General features: G+C 55.3%; 1 protein-coding gene across 1 annotated transcript in view; it reads right to left on the bottom strand.

Annotated features, from left to right (window-relative positions):
- Nucleotides 1-16683, bottom strand: part of chd6 (chromodomain helicase DNA binding protein 6) — a 36301-nt gene that overhangs the window by 14024 nt on the left and 5594 nt on the right. Inside the window, exons 3-24 of the mRNA XM_088937420.1 lie at nt 10914-11440; nt 10137-10281; nt 9784-9933; nt 9612-9677; nt 9456-9514; nt 8702-8819; nt 8204-8290; nt 7227-7361; nt 6753-6874; nt 6034-6277; nt 5549-5725; nt 5147-5290; nt 4477-4732; nt 4011-4221; nt 3498-3693; nt 3118-3282; nt 2381-2560; nt 1993-2103; nt 1171-1373; nt 702-901; nt 320-479; nt 6-95 (exon numbers count right to left, since the gene is read on the bottom strand). Coding sequence (XP_088793546.1) covers nt 6-95; nt 320-479; nt 702-901; nt 1171-1373; nt 1993-2103; nt 2381-2560; nt 3118-3282; nt 3498-3693; nt 4011-4221; nt 4477-4732; nt 5147-5290; nt 5549-5725; nt 6034-6277; nt 6753-6874; nt 7227-7361; nt 8204-8290; nt 8702-8819; nt 9456-9514; nt 9612-9677; nt 9784-9933; nt 10137-10281; nt 10914-11440 — 3746 coding nt within the window. The remainder of the gene's footprint in view (nt 1-5; nt 96-319; nt 480-701; nt 902-1170; nt 1374-1992; nt 2104-2380; nt 2561-3117; nt 3283-3497; nt 3694-4010; nt 4222-4476; nt 4733-5146; nt 5291-5548; nt 5726-6033; nt 6278-6752; nt 6875-7226; nt 7362-8203; nt 8291-8701; nt 8820-9455; nt 9515-9611; nt 9678-9783; nt 9934-10136; nt 10282-10913; nt 11441-16683) is intronic.

The raw sequence follows: 16683 nt of genomic DNA, 5'->3' as shown, positions 1-16683 counted from the left end.
CTTACCTGGACGGTACACCCTCTAAAGCCAGGTCTGCAGCCTCCCCTAGCACCTCTGCCTTCAAGTAATACAGCATCCGCACCCTGAGCAGGACCCTGGAAAGCACAGAGGACACCAAGAAAGGTCACCGTCTGGTATGCAGCGTAGGATGCCCAGCACTGGCCAGCTACATCAAATACACCTTTATTTGACCCTCGCAATTCCGGATCTTGGCCGATCCTGTCCATTTGGAATGCTCTCCATTAAGTTTCATACACAAAAAAAAAGTCTAAGAGCAGTGCAGGACGCCTGGGTGGGCTGAGAGCAGTGCAACACTCACTTGTTGCAGTGCTGTTTCAGGTGCTTCTTGTAGCTGTCATCATGCAGGACCACCTCTGGGTTACAGCTTGCCAGCCAGTCCGCGTTCTTCATCTCTGGCTGGCACATCTGGTTCTTCATCTTCTTCCCTTTCCTCCCACGTGGCACTGGAGCGGACAGGCCTGAGAGACCGACAAGGGACACATCACACACCCTTCAGCTGTGGGTTCAAGAGACCGTCACAGGAGGGACGACGAGTTAAGAATCCCAAAGGGCTGTTTTACCGAGTTACTTTACGATTTTGTGAATTTAGAAATAGTTTAACCCTATACAAACAAAAAGAAACCAGTGAAACCAGACTAGGCTGGACAGTGCAGGGGCAGTAAGAGCTCAGCGTAACCCACCAGAGTGGTTCTGCAGAGCCTGGTTGTTGCCATCCTTGGTGGGCGTGATGAGATCCCAGATGAAGCTCTTGATCTTGTCGTCGCCCTTGTAGTGCCGCACACAGTACACCAGCAGCGCTCGGCACAGCACCTCCATGTCCCTCTCCGTCAGCTGCCACTTGAAGCGCCCGTGGTTCAGGATATCCTTCCACCGACCCCAGCTGTACAGCACAGACAGACACACTCGGGCTCAGTGCGAGCACTGCAGGATGTGGAATAGCACAGACAGTTTGACAAAAGCCCAGATGTGGCATCAGCCAGTTGTGACTGGGTGCAACATTTTGGATTTAAGAAAAGATGCCATTTGGTTTAGGGAAAAAGAAGTTTTTTAAACTGCCGGAACATTATCATCCCTCGTCAGGTGTTTGTAACTTTTTACACATTTTGTCTCCCTCCTCCACCCCATGTGCTGACGCAAACGCACACTCACCCAAAAATGAGCAGGTTCTTCTCGACCCGGAAGCACTCAGCGCGGAGGTAGCGGCGGTTCCGCTCATTGAGGCGGCGCGTCCGGCACGGCCGCTCCTCCGAGTCGCTGTCCAGCTCCGAGAACTCCATCAGCTCGTCGTCCTCGAAGGAGTTGTAGTGGCGCGTCTGCTTCCTGACCCTCGGCGTGTCGATCACCAGGCTCTCCTGCCAGGGGGCACACAGGGTCCCCAGGTCACAGCCAGGACACAGTCCCCCCCCCCACAACACCACCACCACCCAGACGCTGCACAGAGCCCATATGTCAACTGGAGACCATCTCCACCAAAGACTAACGCTGCAACTATTCCCAGGGGGCTCAGGGCCGCGGGTTCAAACGCCCAGCGCCGTCGTCACCTCCAGAAAGGTGCTGACCTCTGTCTGCGCCCATCACCACGGCCAGGTGAGGTGCACCTGCAGCCTGTGTGGGCCCACAGCTTGGCGCCCCTCTCAGCTGGCTCTGCTCCCCCAGCCGGGGTCTCGCTGCAGCACCGGGAGAAGCACTCCAGACCACCACACCGCAGCCTGGGAAGGCTGAGCGACTTTATTCATACTGGAGTGTTAAAAAATGTAAACCACTGTACCTGTTTCCCAGAACAGGATTAGAAAACCTACAACACCAAAAATATACATTAAGAAGAAAAAACAAAAAGAAGATCACACAAATATTGCGGGTCTTTAGTGAAAATTCTGCACAGGAGCAACAGTACATGGGCGACCAGCCCACTGGAGCAGTGGAGACAGACAGTAATGCTGAAAAGCCACCGTATGCAAGCAGAGCCCTTACCTTTTCGGCTTTCGAGTCTATCTCCAGCTCGGCGATCTTTGCCCACTTCTGCCAGAAGTTGGGGTCATCCAGAGAGATGTCCGTCCTGTTTCCAGAGGAGACAAAACTGGCCTGCAATACAAGACAGTTTCTGAACAACCTCTCCTCTCCGCCTGCAGGCCAACTGCTCTGCCAAGCCACTGCAGAACAGCAGGACACAGCGACTCTCGCAGGCATCAACCGCAGGCTGCCCACCACACCACCACACTTTTTCGTCATTAAAATCTTTTGGGATGTTTTTAACACAGCTGCGTGTGAAGTGCTGCTCGTGTACTCAAAAGCTGCGCACACTTGTGTCAGGGCCGGTGAGGAGATTGTCTGGCAGACTGGCTGAGGGCGGTGGGTCTACCTTGGCGAAGGTGGAGCCCTTGCCCTCGGACTGGATGGTGATGGTCTGCGTGCGGCGCTGCAGGATCTGGTCAATATCTTCCTCGCAGAACTTGGATCCTTCATCCTCCTCGTCCATCAGCGCCCCATAGGCACCCTTCCTCAGGAGGTCCTCCACCTCCATCTTGGACAGCTGCTGCACCTGCGGCATCACACACAGGCGTCACAGAGCTGCAGCCCTGGGCAGAGGAGATCACACGAGGCCAGCAGGGGGCGCTGTAGGCTCTAGGAAACCCTACAGCAGGGCTGTCGGGCTCGGGTTCTAAGGCGCAGCCCCGCTTTTCCCAACATAAGCTAGTTAAAAGAAACTAAATCTTAGCCCAGGTGAACGTGTTTAACGATACGTGAAGTTTCATTTCAAAGATAATACTTCATTCAAATCAGTTCTAAAATATTCAGGCCTGAAGAGGTCCTTTCTAGTTGATCAAATAACTGGATTAATTTAGTTCCAGATGGATATAACAAATGCCATAAGATAATGCAACACCCTGAGTTTGACAGCCTCACTCTGTACAGGGTGTCTATAGAAAACTCTTCAGGTCATTTGTGAACTGAGAATAGATTCTACTTCCTGATCATAACCTGCACTCTTGCTAACCAGGGCATTTGCTGAGTGCAGTACCTTGGTCAAGGGCATGACAGCAGAGACCCACCCAGCATTTGAACCCGAGTCCAGAGCCTTGAGCCCTGCTCGCTCACCCCGTTGAGGCTGCCCTTGCGGTTGATGTCCTGCAGGACGGCCTTGTCCAGCCCCAGCTTCAGGCTGGCCTTGTCGAACATCTCCCTCTCGTACGAGTTCCTCGTGATCAGCCGGTACACCTTCACCGCCTTGCTCTGGCCAATCCGGTGGCAGCGCGCCTGGGCCTAGGAGACGCAGAACCAGATGGAGCAGACGTGCTGAGACAGAAGCAGTCTTTTTCCTCTCTAACGCACTCAGTCTGTTCTTTCACTTCTCCCTCACAGACCAACAAGCGACACTGTCCCCTGCTGCTCCTACCCGTCTCCCAGAAAGACGCTCCTCCTCCTGGCTGCAGCTGCTCAGGCCGCGTGCCTACACGGCGAACGAGGGCGCCGCTCACCTGCAGGTCGTTCTGCGGGTTCCAGTCGGAGTCGAAGATGATGCAGGTGTCGGCGGCGGTCAGGTTGATGCCCAGGCCGCCCGCCCGTGTGCACAGCAGGAAGACGAAGCGGTCCGAGTCGGCCTTGCAGAAGCGGTCGATGGCCGCCTGCCGCAGGTTCCCCCTCACCCGCCCATCGATGCGCTCGTACGTGTACCTGCGGAGACAGCAACAGCGCCTGGAGCTCAAACACGGGTTCGAGCCCGAATCTCGGCTCTTGCCTGGTTCCCTGAGGTTCATATCAGAAGTCCTTGTTCTACAAAAAAGTTCCCAGATTGGGTGGATGTATAATAAAATCAAAACCAAACTGGCGTTTCAATTTTCTAAAAAGGGCAGAATGCTGTGGAAGGCCATTCTCCTCCCTTTCGAGAAACAGCCTGATGAGAGAATTAAGATTCTAAGAAGCAAATGAAAAATCTATAATAGATAATAATTTATGGGGGGTTTCACTGTGGCCAGGCACTGTCCCCTCACCGTCTCTGGATGAGGTAGTCCTCCAGGATGTCCAGGCAGCGCACCATCTGGGAGAACACGAGCACCTTGTGCCCACCGGCGATCAACTTGGGCAGCAGCTTGTCGATCAGCACCAGCTTCCCAGCCGCCTGGATCATGGCCTGCAGCTGGAAATCCCCAGCGTCCGGGCTGTGCGTCTTCCTGAAGCTCTCCAGGATCTTCTCCTCTGCCCCTGCATGTGACAGCAAAGATACGGTCACTAGGGAGTGACAGCCCGCCTGTCGTCTGTTTCCTGCCAACTCCTATTCAGGAGGGCAGCTGTTTGCAGGATCTGTGATGAGGCAGGGGGTTATGGGATACACTGGAGCACCTGTGACGAGGCAGGGGGTTATGGGATACACTGGAGCACCTGTGACAAGGCGGGGGGTTATGGGATACACTGGAGCACCTGTGATGAGGCAGGGGGTTATGGGATACACTGGAGCACCTGTGATGAGGTAGGGGTGGTTGCAGCACTTGCGCAGCTCCATCATGGTGTTGATGAGGTTGGGCATGTTGTGCTGGTTGGCCCCCTTGGCCAGGAAGGTGAAGTTCTTCTCCAGGATGGCCCGGTAGTATTTCTTCTGGATGTTGGTGAGCTCCACCTCGATGATGGTCTCCTCCTTGGGCGCCAGGTTCTTCTCCACATCGTCCTTCAGCCTCCGCAGCATCATGGGCTTCAGGATGGCCTGCAGCTTCTTGACCTGAGGGGCAGGGGACACCGAAACGTTACTGCCCCATCCGCAAGCAAACTGCAGCACAGACAACTCCACGCGGTCGGAAAAGGACAGAGACACGGACACGTCTTACTGGGTGGGTGACTTTCGGTTTCTTTCTGTGCTTTAACTTCTAACTAGAAATTCAGGAAAGTGACCGGCATGTGGATCTGCCCACCAATCAGCAGATCTGTAATTCAGATGAACGTGGCCAAGCTCTGACAGTAAAAAAGATCAGGAGGAGGAAGGACAAGCCTGAGAGGAGGAGTTTGACTCAGCTGTCTGAGGTGGTGCCGTCTCGCTCTACTCCCAGACAAGGAACACGACACGCAAAGCTTTGGAAACTCCGCGCCTAACCCGCCCTTAGCAGTCCCACTGGGGGCCCTGTTCTCTCTCCAGCACCTGCTCCTCGGTCTTGAGGTCCCCGAACTCCTCCAGGAAGCTGCTCTCGGAGGGGAACTGCTGGGGCTCCAGGAAGTTGAGCAGACTGAAGAGCTCCTCCACAGAGTTCTGCAGTGGCGTGCCGGTCAGCAGCACCTTGTGCTCCTGGACAAGGAGGAAAACAGCCGGTCAGATGGCATCACTGGCGCGCACGCCTGCTGGTGGTGGTCCTCCCACACGGAGCTCTGGGAATCTGTGGTCATCACTGGTGTCAACCTGGCGCTCTGTGGAGGGATGTGCTTTGTCCGTGTCATTTCCATCTTCATTAAATCAAGGTTAAAATAAAAAACACACAAGAGGCAAGAAGAGCAAAGGATGCAGGATGCAGGGGCGGGACACACACACAGATCCTCGCTCTCTCACCAGGCTCATGAGCTTCAGCCCCTCCAGCAGCTTGCAGTTCCTGTTCTTGAGGCGGTGCGCCTCGTCGATCACCACGCAGCGCCACTGGACCTTCTTCAGCTCCGGGCAATCCGCCAGGATCATCTCAAAGGTGGTGATCACCCCATGGAACTTGAACATTCCAGCGAGGGGGGCGCCCTGCCGAGAACAAGAGGCACAGCCGTCAGAGGGGAACCCGGCACTGCTGAACTCCCACGCTACTCTGATCGTTTCCCCTTTGCAGCCAGACCGAGTCTGCTCAGTCTCCAGGAACAGCTGCCTCTTGTGCTCCAGCCTGAAGCTGAGAACCCCTCTGCTGCCAGTAAAGGTAGAGCTCCACCACAGCCCTGGCATGATGAGATGGCGAAGGGAAGCAGGCAAGAAATAGCGCAGAGCGGTCTAGAGGGCTGAGGAGCGCCAGCTGTGTGCGGAAATCAAGGCGTCCACACGCTCGCCGGACCACACACCTGCTCGTCCTTGTAGTACATCTCGTACTGCTGGATCATCTGCCGGCTGATCTGGCTGCCGTGGTAGACGATGACGTTCATCTCCGTCCAGGTGCGGAACTCGCGCTCCCAGTTGGTGATGGTGGAGAGCGGCGCGATGATGAGGAAGGGGCCGCGGATCCCCATGACGAAGATCTCGTACAGGAAGGTGATCGACTGGATCGTCTTGCCCAGCCCCATCTCGTCCGCCAGGATGCAGTTCTTCCTGGAGGGGCAAAGGAGATGAGCACTTTCACCTTTTGTGTGATCACAGCCAAACGGACACATTTACAAAGGTCACGGGGTTAAAGACAGTCTGACCATCTCACCTTGTGATCTTCAAATCTGACTCTCAGCTGTGGGTTTTACTCCGCCTAAGGTCGGAAGGTTAAACTACTTCTATCTTATACTGAAGCAGTGTAATGCTTCCTCCAGGCCTAGAGCAGGCCTGTCAAACCCAGAGAAACTGTCCATGCCCTCATCTCAGACCCCAGCTCCAGCTGGACACACAGACTCCGTGGTCAAAGACAAAGACCTGACAATCAACTGGATCAATCGGGTAAATAAGAGTTGGGCAAGATTGAAAAAGATCAGCCCAAAGCAGAAGGCCGCTGGCCCAGTGCCCCATCGGCGCAGGGACAGGCGCAGCAGCACGAGAGCTGCGAGCGGATCAGCGTGCCCAGCCTCAGCCTCACACGTACCTGTTGTACCAGTTGAAAAGCAGCCAGTTCATGCCCTCCAGCTGGTATTCCCGCAGCTCGTTCCCATTCCTGTAATCCCGGGACTTCTCCAGCTTCTGCCACTGCTCCGGGGGCGGGCGCTCCTGCAGTCGCACACGGGACAGCATGCTTTAGCAGTGAAGGCCGGCTCCAGCTCTGACCCCCCAAGCTCACTGCCAAGCCTCACAGCGTGACAAGAAGACCCACCAGGCCTCCCGAGACTAGGCGACCCACATCGACACCAGTGCGCCGGGGAGGTCTCTTGCTCTTACAAAGTAGGGCACAAAAGAAACGGCACACAAGGACCTGGAAAATAAAACGCCAACAGCCTCCTTGGCCTGATTCCGAACGGGGCTGAAGGCTCTGCGCCACAGCAAGGACAGGTACACGAGGGCCAAGGTGTGCCGGACAGGCCGGAGCAGCACCCCTGGGGTTCACACAGCCCCCCGCTCTCACCACTGCTTTCAGATCGGGGATCCTCCGGATGTCCTCGAACTCCCTGATCTTCCCGGGATCCACGTCCTCCCGCAGCTCCCAGGTGCTCTCCTCGTAGGACAGGGAGCACCACTTCACCAGGTAGTGTGTGACTTCCTGCGGAAACCCAACACTTCCAGTGAGCAAAGCCCTGAAAGGGGGAACCCAGATGTCTCCTGCTCTGGGTGTTGCCCGAGGGGCAGGCACCCCAGACAGGCTACAGCTCTCCGTGGCTCTGCGGCCTCACTGTGGGGTCCCGTCTCCACACAGAGCAACAGCCTGCCATTCCCCTGGGTCACCTGGCCCGCAGCCTCAGGAGAGAGGAGGTGCAGAGAAGTCCGAGGGGACTCCAGGAGCTCCTACACACGTCTGCTCCAGAGCTTCCCTGAGGAACTCTGGAAACGGTCCAGTCTTCGTTTCCTCGGGAGCAGGCTGATTAACTTCCCAAGGACTCTAACCAGGGGGATAACGAGAGCTAGAGGGTGAAGGTCAGACAGACGCGCTGATTTAAGGCGAATCTAAAGCACAGAACTGGTGAGCAGGGAAACTACCCGCCCATCTGACACAGCACTTCTGTTCTCGACAGCTTCAGGAGGGCAGAAGCACCGTGGCCCGGATGACTTGAAGTTGATGCGCTGCACTATGATCTTGGATGGTTTTAATAAGCAAAACTCTTCTTCGAAACGAACTGCAATGGGAACCCGAGCTTAACTCGGATGTTTTTTTTGCCACATTATCCAGGGAATTTAAAAACTCCAATTTGATACTGTTATAAAAAACACACCTTTAAATACAAAGGTAGAGAAGCAGTTCCACTGCACGAGCAGAAAACGGTGCCACAGGATTGTTCTCCAGAACAGCAGCTTTCGCAGCTGATTGCTCAAGGTGTACCTGTAATTCTGATTTCTGTCATGAGCCCTGCAGTCCTGAGCTGAAAGCAGACGGCTTGGCTGCCTCACCTCCCCAGTCTCGGTGTCCTTGGTGTGCGCGACCTCCAGGACTCTGTCCACCTCGATGTAGTCAGGGTTGAACAGGTCCTCGTCCGGCTACAACAGCGAGAGGGGGCGTTAAGGAGACGTGCTTTATCAACAACTGGAAAACAGCGCATAGCCCTCTACACAAACCAAGGGAAAAAGCAAACACCCACACACAGCTAAGAGATAAAGATGTGCATTCTCTCTGTAGGCAAGCTGCAAGCAAACCCCAGACTCTACCGTTAATTAATTAGACTGGCAATCTGCACACTGTGGAAATCAAGGTTAAAGACATAAGTAAAGTGATTCAGAAGTTTTTAACCATTCATGTGACATGGTGATGTCATTTAACTGAAAGGTAGACTTTAAAAACATATATAGTGCAACAGTCTTTGCGACTATTTTCTGTGGGTGGAGAGGAGCTGGGACAGCGGTTTGCTTCCTGTCAGGGGTGACGTGATTGTGACGTCACGAGAAACACACCTCGGTGAAGATGTGCTTCATCTGGGCCTGCCTGTTCCTGAAGCGCTTGATCTTCTGATGGATCCTGGGATCCTTCTCCAGCTCCTCCAGCATGGCCCACTTACAGTGCAAGTAGGAGCTGCGGACAGGGGAGAGAGAGAGAGAGAGAGGGCTGCAGTCAGTCATGACGACACGGGTCACAGGGCTGCTCTTCCTCTGCAGCAGCAGAGAGCTGTGAGGTCTGGCATCGGCGCTCGAGGTGCAAGGCCAAGCTCCAAGGCTGGGAGTGTCTCGCTGCCTCTGCTACACGTTATCTCCGTTTCAAGGCTGATCTTTCTCGCAGGGCCAACGCGGTTTCATTCTGTTGATCTGTTCACACTAAACACAGGTGCTTTCACTGGGCTCCAGCCTGACACTCCCACACAATAAAGATTATCCCTGGCCATGAAGGCCATGGGCATCCTGCCCTGACAGCTCTGGCTGAGATCTGATCCCTCCCTGCGTTAACTGCAGAGTCATACCTGCCCAAGAGGAAATGAGAGAACTCAAGAGCCCGTATCACCCAGAAGACAGGTCCCCCTGCCCTGTGAGTTTGCCAAGACCCCACTTATTACATAAAGAGGATTGTAAGACAAGTGCTGAAGAAATTAACCGTCAAGTCAGGCTTAACTGGACCAGTGTAGCTCTTTTCTTTTGCCAGAAAAATAAGGGAAGAATCCAAGACTCTGCGGCAAGGAAAGAAATCTGAATTCCAGTCTCCGACGATCACACTCACAAGTTCCGGTACTTGACGTAGAACTCCTCCATCTCCTGAGGCGGCTCTCCTGCAGAGATCTGAAACACAGAGAGCAGAGTCAGGACGAGCAGACGGACAGGCAGCAGGTCCAGAAATCACTGGGACAGGCGGAGATGCCCAGAGGAAGAGCCGTACCTCTCTCTTGACTGCGCGCACTGCCAGAATCTTCTCGATGATGTTGGCCTCGTCTTCCGGGGGCTCCTGAAACACAGGGATTAGAGCGTGCGGGGAACAGATCGGACTGTCGGCGCGTGTGGCCGAGACTGTGAAAGTGTGAGACAGGCTGACTGGGGCCGCGGAGACGTACCTCGGCCTGCCAGGCCAGCGTGGAGGAGGACAGCGCAGGGATGCGGCCGGTCCCCAGCACCGCGATGGTCTCCCCATCGTCGTCCACCACCTTGAAGTCCAGATCCTCATTGTACTTCCTGCGCTTCACCTGCCGCCCCGAGCGCCGCTTCTGAGACACAGGACAAGACACCCGGACACACACACACACACACACACACACACACACACACACACACACACGGAGAGACAGGTCACCAAGGAAATTCTTCTGCCTATGCTTTTTACAGTTTGCTTGTCCTTTGAACTTTGGGATTTCAGACTCTATGCAAGCTGACTTGGAGAAGTGGTTGACCAAATGATATTGAGGCTCACCGTGCCATCCAGAGAGTCACTGGTCTCCTCGTTGCCAGGGGCCGACAGCGACACGGTCTCATCGCTCTCTAGTGCCTCCTGCAGGACTTCGCTTTTCCTCTTCCCCTTCTTCTTTTTCTCCGGTGGCGTGGGGCCCTGTTCTCTGCTGAGCAGGAAAGCAAAGGGAAGAGCTGAGTGTCCACAGGCACTGCTGGCCCAGCCCGCTTCCCGGAGTCTCCCCGGGTCTGGACAGGCCCGGCCTGCAGCCGCGCGGTGCGGTGTCTCCCCGGGTCTGGACAGGCCCGGCCTGCAGCCGCGCGGCGCCTCCCTGGGTCTGGACAGGCCCGGCCTGCAGCCGCGCGGTGCGGTGTCTCCCTGGGTCTGGACAGGCACGGCCTGCAGCCGCGCGGTGCGCTGTCTCCCTGGGTCTGGACAGGCCCGGCCTGCAGCCGCGCGGTGCGGTGTCTCCCCGGGTCTGGACAGGCACGGCCTGCAGCCGCGCGGTGCGGTGTCTCCCCGGGTCTGGACAGGCACGGCCTGCAGCCGCGCGGTGCGCTGTCTCCCTGGGTCTGGACAGGCCCAGCCTGCAGCCGCGCGGCGCCTCCCTGGGTCTGGACAGCTGTGAGCTGTGCTGCTGGACCAACCAGGCCAGCAGGGAGCAGGCCACCAGGGGACAAAAACAGACAACCTGGTCTATGGGACTCTGCACCTACACAATAACCAGTCAGAATAACTGCTTTTACACCCAGGGGGCAGCTGGGAGCTGCCGGGGAGCTGCTGGGGGCAGTGGCGACTCACCCGGCCTTGCGTCCACGGTGCTTCTGCGGAGACGGGGCACTCTTCTTCTCGCGCGGGGGCTTGGGCTCCCGGGGCGCCCGCGGCTTCTTGGGCTCCTTTGGTGGTTTCGGCTCCTTGACCTTCTTGGGCTCCTTGGGCACTTTCGTCCGGCGCGGCTCCCTGCCCTCCTTCTGCTCCTTCTTCTTCTTTGGTTTGGCGTCTTTCTCGGCCTTCGCCCAAGCGCCTGTCTCCCTCTTCTCTTTTTTCTTCCGTTTCTTCTTCACCCTCGAGCCGCCACCACCATCATCGTCCTCCTCGCCGTTCAGGGGGGGCGTGGGGGCAGGGCTGAGGCCGCCTGAGCTGACCCCCTGCTCCCCCAGGCAAGGCTGTTTGGTGTGGGCCATGCAGTGATTGGTCAGCCCCCCGGGGACCCTGGGCTGGTCCGGTGACCCGTGTGGGCTGCTGGGAAATGTAACTTGTGCGTTTTGGTCAGTGGCAGTTGCGGCTGCTGTGGCTGGAGTGTGCTTTAATACCTGGGCGGTGGACATCTGAAACAGAACAGCAGGGGAAGAAGGGAACCAATAAGCCCGTTAACAGGAACGCCAGCAGCGTTACACTCCGTGCTAAACACAAAGTTCCAGACCAGAAGACAGTCAACAACAGTTTACCTACAGTAACGAAAATCCAAAATCACATTTCATGGTGACCCCTACAGAAACACCTGCATGGGCTTGTGGACCACTAGCTCAGAACTGGACAGCCGTTTCCCTCATATCCTAGTACATCATGAGCTTTTAGAAGTCAGAGTGACTCAGACGATCCAGGGGTTATGGACGTGTAGCATTAAAGATCACCACTTCATGGTAGAACTGAGCTTATTGGAGCTTGTTGCAAAGAAGAGCTTATTTTGCCCAAACCATGCCAGTTTCTTGGAAGGCACATCGGGCACTGTGGCAGCAGGGCTGGCTGCTCTGGACTGATGGGGGACAGGCTTGACCCAGTTTCCGTTTGGCACAGTGAACTGATAATAGCATTGGCATTGGCACGCTCACTGAAACCATGCAGGTCCTTTTCACCCAGTAAGAAATAAGAACAACTGACCACATCCTCTCCTATATCCATCATGCACTGCACTTCCTGTCCACTCCTCTGCACTGTGCCTTCACACGGCACACCTCAGACGCTCGGCTACCTGACTGACTCCAGCGAGTGTGGCGCAGACACACCCGCCGCTGCACCGTGGTCACCCAGACTGTCCTATAGAAGGCCTGTGGCTCCGGTGATACTCTCACTCCCGTCAGGAGCACTTCAGGCACTGTACCGGGCTTTTCTCCACCTCAGACAGGGTCAGCCCCCAGCCCGGGCAGCGGTTCTGTGCAGTTGTGTGTGTATTCTGCAGAGAGGCTATTTTTGCCACGACGACTCTTTCCCTGCAGCTCTCCAGCAGGTACGGCTATAATGTCAATGAATCACTACAGACTCCACCACCGGCTCGAAACAGGGCCGTCGCCACGGAAACAGGCTCCGTACCAAAGCTGCAGGAAACTGGCAACGTAAACATACAGCCTGCGGAGTAACCCCTTCACTGCCAAGCAGCCCCACAGCACAGCGAGCCGGCCGCGCTGACAAAGACACGCGGCACAGAGTGTCTTGCTAAAATACAGAAGCACAGCCCGATTTCCTTACTAATCCAGGAATCACTCGGTTTCCCTCCAGCAGAGACTTTCCCCTCAGCGACTCCGGTGACAGAGGTAATATAGCAGACAGCGAGGCAGTGCTTGGGATTTCCTTCAGCTCTGGCCTCTCGCTTGTTAAATATGTGGAATTACAGGAGCCGATAATTGTGCTCAACAGCGACAGCAGACTAATGAGACATTCATTTCACAGTGCCCACAGAGGCAGGGTGTTGGTCATGACTCCCACGACGCCGCTGTCACTTCCCCCCGACCCCGTTATTAACACAGACACTCAACAAGGCTGCTTCAGACAGAACAGGAGCTCAGGAGTGGACAGACACACGGCGGGACTTTCCAGGGTTTTCTTCCCCACCGACAAAAGAATAAATAAATAGAACACAAAAAAGTAACACAGCGGGGCTTTAGCTGTTTGCTCTCGCTGAGCAGCAGGACCCTGAGATAACACAGATCACTCAATCGAAACAGGGGTGCCTACCCAGCCGGCACCGAGGCAGAAAACAGGCAGACTGCTGCTCGCCGGGCAGGCTGGGAGGAGGACGGCGAGGCTGTGGGCAGAGCGGGCCTGAAGCAAGCCTGCGCTGGGAAGGGTGCCCTCGACAGCAGCGCCGCGCAACGCTCCTCCGCCAACGCAGGCAGCCAGCGCCAGGCCCCCACAGCCACCGCGGGGAACAGGGCAGAAAGGAAAGAAAGCTCCTCACCTGGCTGCCTGCCTCCTCCTCCTCCCCCTCAGCATCCTCCCGGGGCCCCGAGGGGAGCGCCTGTGCCGCTATCGCAGAGGCACGTCCTCAGCCGGGCTCCTCTCTCCACAGGCAGCGGGCGGACGGCACATTGCAGAGAGTGCGCATGGTGCCTCCTCACATGCGCTGCACACAGAGCCCAGCCTGTGACGTACTGCAGCATGCAGCCGCCAGCCCCCAGCACAGGCACTGCAATCAATCCAGGACCCGTCTCCAATCAATAGGCTGGATGCAAGCAGCTACAATTAGGTCAATGCAATTCCCACCTTTAGCTCGAGCTGTCGCTTCCACAGAACGCCAGGCAGGCAGCTGAGGAGACCGACACCGAGTGCGGGTTCCGTCCTGCTTTTGATAAGAAACTGCTCTGCTCCACACACACACGCGCGCGCGCGCGCGCTAGACGGCAGGCAGCACTTGAGCGTGGCGGGAGACCTGTGTGTGGAACACGGGGAGGGGAAATGACTGCAGGTTTCCCGAGAAGCAAGACGGCGGAGAGGCAGGGAGGCTCGGCCCCCCCCCCCCACAGCTCGCTGCACAGCCACAATGCTGCTCTCTTAGCCCTCCGGCCCCACGGACTCCAGAGCCTCACTCCTCGCTCCCAGGACACACAGAGCCCCTCCGTGCCACCGCAGAGCACGCAGGCTGGCTCCTCCCGAGACGTCACCGCAGCATCCATTTACCCCGACCAACAGGAGGGGCCAATATGAAACAGGAGCAGGAGCCCACACTGGCCTTATGAGCTGCCTCAATTTACAGCCACGGCCCGCAGCCCGCAGGCTATGACACAATACTGTCTTTATCAGCAGTGTCAATATTAAACCTCTTAATCGCATCGACGTGATGCAAGGCAGCAGGAAGACCATTAACCACTGCAGGGGCAAACTGTAAGGACCCTGTGGTGAGTGGTCTGCTGATGCACCTCTAGAAATGAAGAGCTGAGCAGTTGATCTGATAATACCAACATCCCTCCTGCTCAAAGCTCAAGCCAGCCCACAGCAGCCCGGCTCTCTCCCACACAGTCACCCAGCTCTGCCCGGCTCTCACCCACACAGTCACCCAGCTCTGCCCGGCTCTCTCCCACACAGTCACCCAGCTCTGCCCGGCTCTCTCCCACACAGTCACCCAGCTCTGCCCGGCTCTCTCCCACACAGTCACCCAGCTCTGCCCGGCTCTCTCCCACACAGTCACCCAGCTCTGCCCGGCTCTCACCCACACAGTCACCCAGCTCTGCCCGGCTCTCTCCCACACAGTCACCCAGCTCTGCCCGGCTCTCTCCCACACAGTCACCCAGCTCTGCCCGGCTCTCTCCCACACAGTCACCCAGCTCTGCCCGGCTCTCTCCCACACAGTCACCCAGCTCTGCCCGGCTCTCTCCCACACAGTCACCCAGCTCTGCCCGGCTCTCTCCCACACAGTCACCCAGCTCTGCCCGGCTCTCTCCCACACAGTCACCCAGCTCTGCCCGGCTCTCTCCCACACAGTCACCCGGCTCTCTCCCAGCAGAGACACATTTTAATTTGCTGGCTTAAAGGAAGTAACGGTACAGCTACACAATAACTATATTAATACTTCTCACAGCCAGAGTAAAATATACATATTGGGGAATTCCTGGAGCACTTCACAGCCACCTGTAACCACCTCATTATACAATTAATTTTGCAATCTTAAAATCCAAAGGCACGGAAGTCTTTATGGCAAATTAATGACCTGTTAATGTGACCTTTAGAAAGGTATTCTGCCATGGAGATAATAAGCATGAGCTCCAGCACATGCCTCAGTGTTCAGCAAGATGGTAAAGCAAATTTCTCTAGTTAATTGGTGACCCTGATAGAGTGTCACTTTACCTGCTAATTAAACAGTTACTAAAACACTTGATTATGCTGTTGTACTGATCCTGGATTTAGCCTTTAACCAAAAATTAAATTAAAAGACTAACAACTGCTTTATAACATTAACTGCCACTCTCTGCTTATTTTTCTGTTAAACGAACATGTTTAACTCTTCCCACTGCAGCTCTCCTGCCAGCAGAGACCAGCCTGAGGACTGCTGTGTGGACCTGGAGCAGGACAGGCTGTCCACCGCTGGCCACTCTCCCCAGTCTCTCAGAGAGACGACCCCAGCGCCCTACTCAGCCATTCGGAAATGCGCTCCACAAAGCCCAGGAGGAAGAGGGGGGCACTTTTGTTTTACTTTTGCCACAAATCCAGAGTTTCGTTTTCCAGACAACGAGTACGAAGCCAGACCACATCCCCAGCCTCCCACTCACCCAGGAGAGTAAGCTCCTGCCCCACTGTCTCACAGCTGCGGCGCAGGACAAGGAGTCTTCAATTATTTTTCATTCTTTTAACAGGTAAACCAATACAGAAAACTTTCAGTTACAACGAGGACCTGGAGCCATCTGAGCGAAGTGTCTGGCTCAAGGACACAGCTGTGTCCCACTTCAGATTTGCAACCAAAGCTCTCTGGTCCAGAGCTTTAACCACTCCTCCACACCACTGCCTTAAGAGACACCGAAGTAGCAAATTAACTTGGATAAACTAAACTATTTTTTTCAATCACTTGTCTGTACCCTCCAACCCACAAGCCCTCATTCCCCTCTCCTGCTCCTACTGCCTCTTCCTGCTTCTCCGAGTCACCACCTCAGAGCCAGACCTCCCGAGTGGGAGAACTCTAAGGACAGCCAGGATCCTGCTGGTGAACCAGTAGGTGGTGCTCTTCCCTCCTGGCCAGAATTTCAAAAAACAAAATCTCTGCCACAGTAGGTGCCTTGTGCAATCGTGGGCTAATACAAGCAGTTCCCAGGTACAGAACTGCTGCTGCACAGAACCTAGGTGGGGCTGCACAGTGGTGCAGTGGAAGCTGTGCTGAATGCACAGCACTTTGGGATCCACTGGGATGACAGAGACTACATAAGAAGCAAGGAGTTATTATCACAAAACATTTGACCATCAAGCCTCACTGCAGTCTGATTAAGAGGTTTACTGATTGCTGTAAACAGCAAAATACATTCAAAATAACAGTGAACTATGCCGAAATTGATGTAACCTTCACAGCTCTCGTGAATGAAATCTACTGCACAACAAAAGACAAAATGAATTAAGCAATTTCTTAAATAGTGTCTCCAATACAGGCATTTCTGAGGCACTTTGCTTTAATCAGACAACAAACATTAATTGGTCACTGCTGTGTTCACAGACTGGGACTCCTTGTGATTTTATCTGTAAGATACTCACAATGTTTCTGGCACCAAGGGCAAAACTAATCTGAAAAAAAACTGAAAACTCTTCCATTTCTCAGCTTGCAGGACTCAGGCTGGGCAGTGCCAGAATCATCTGATTCTTGGCCTGGCAAAGGTCA

The sequence above is a fragment of the Atractosteus spatula genome, chromosome 19 (genome assembly GCF_055471065.1).
Source record: "Atractosteus spatula isolate fAtrSpa1 chromosome 19, fAtrSpa1.hap1, whole genome shotgun sequence".
NCBI classification, from domain to species: Eukaryota; Metazoa; Chordata; class Actinopteri; order Semionotiformes; family Lepisosteidae; genus Atractosteus; species Atractosteus spatula.
Note: the sequence above shows the minus strand (reverse complement) of the source record. Positions and strands in the feature narration are given on the sequence as shown.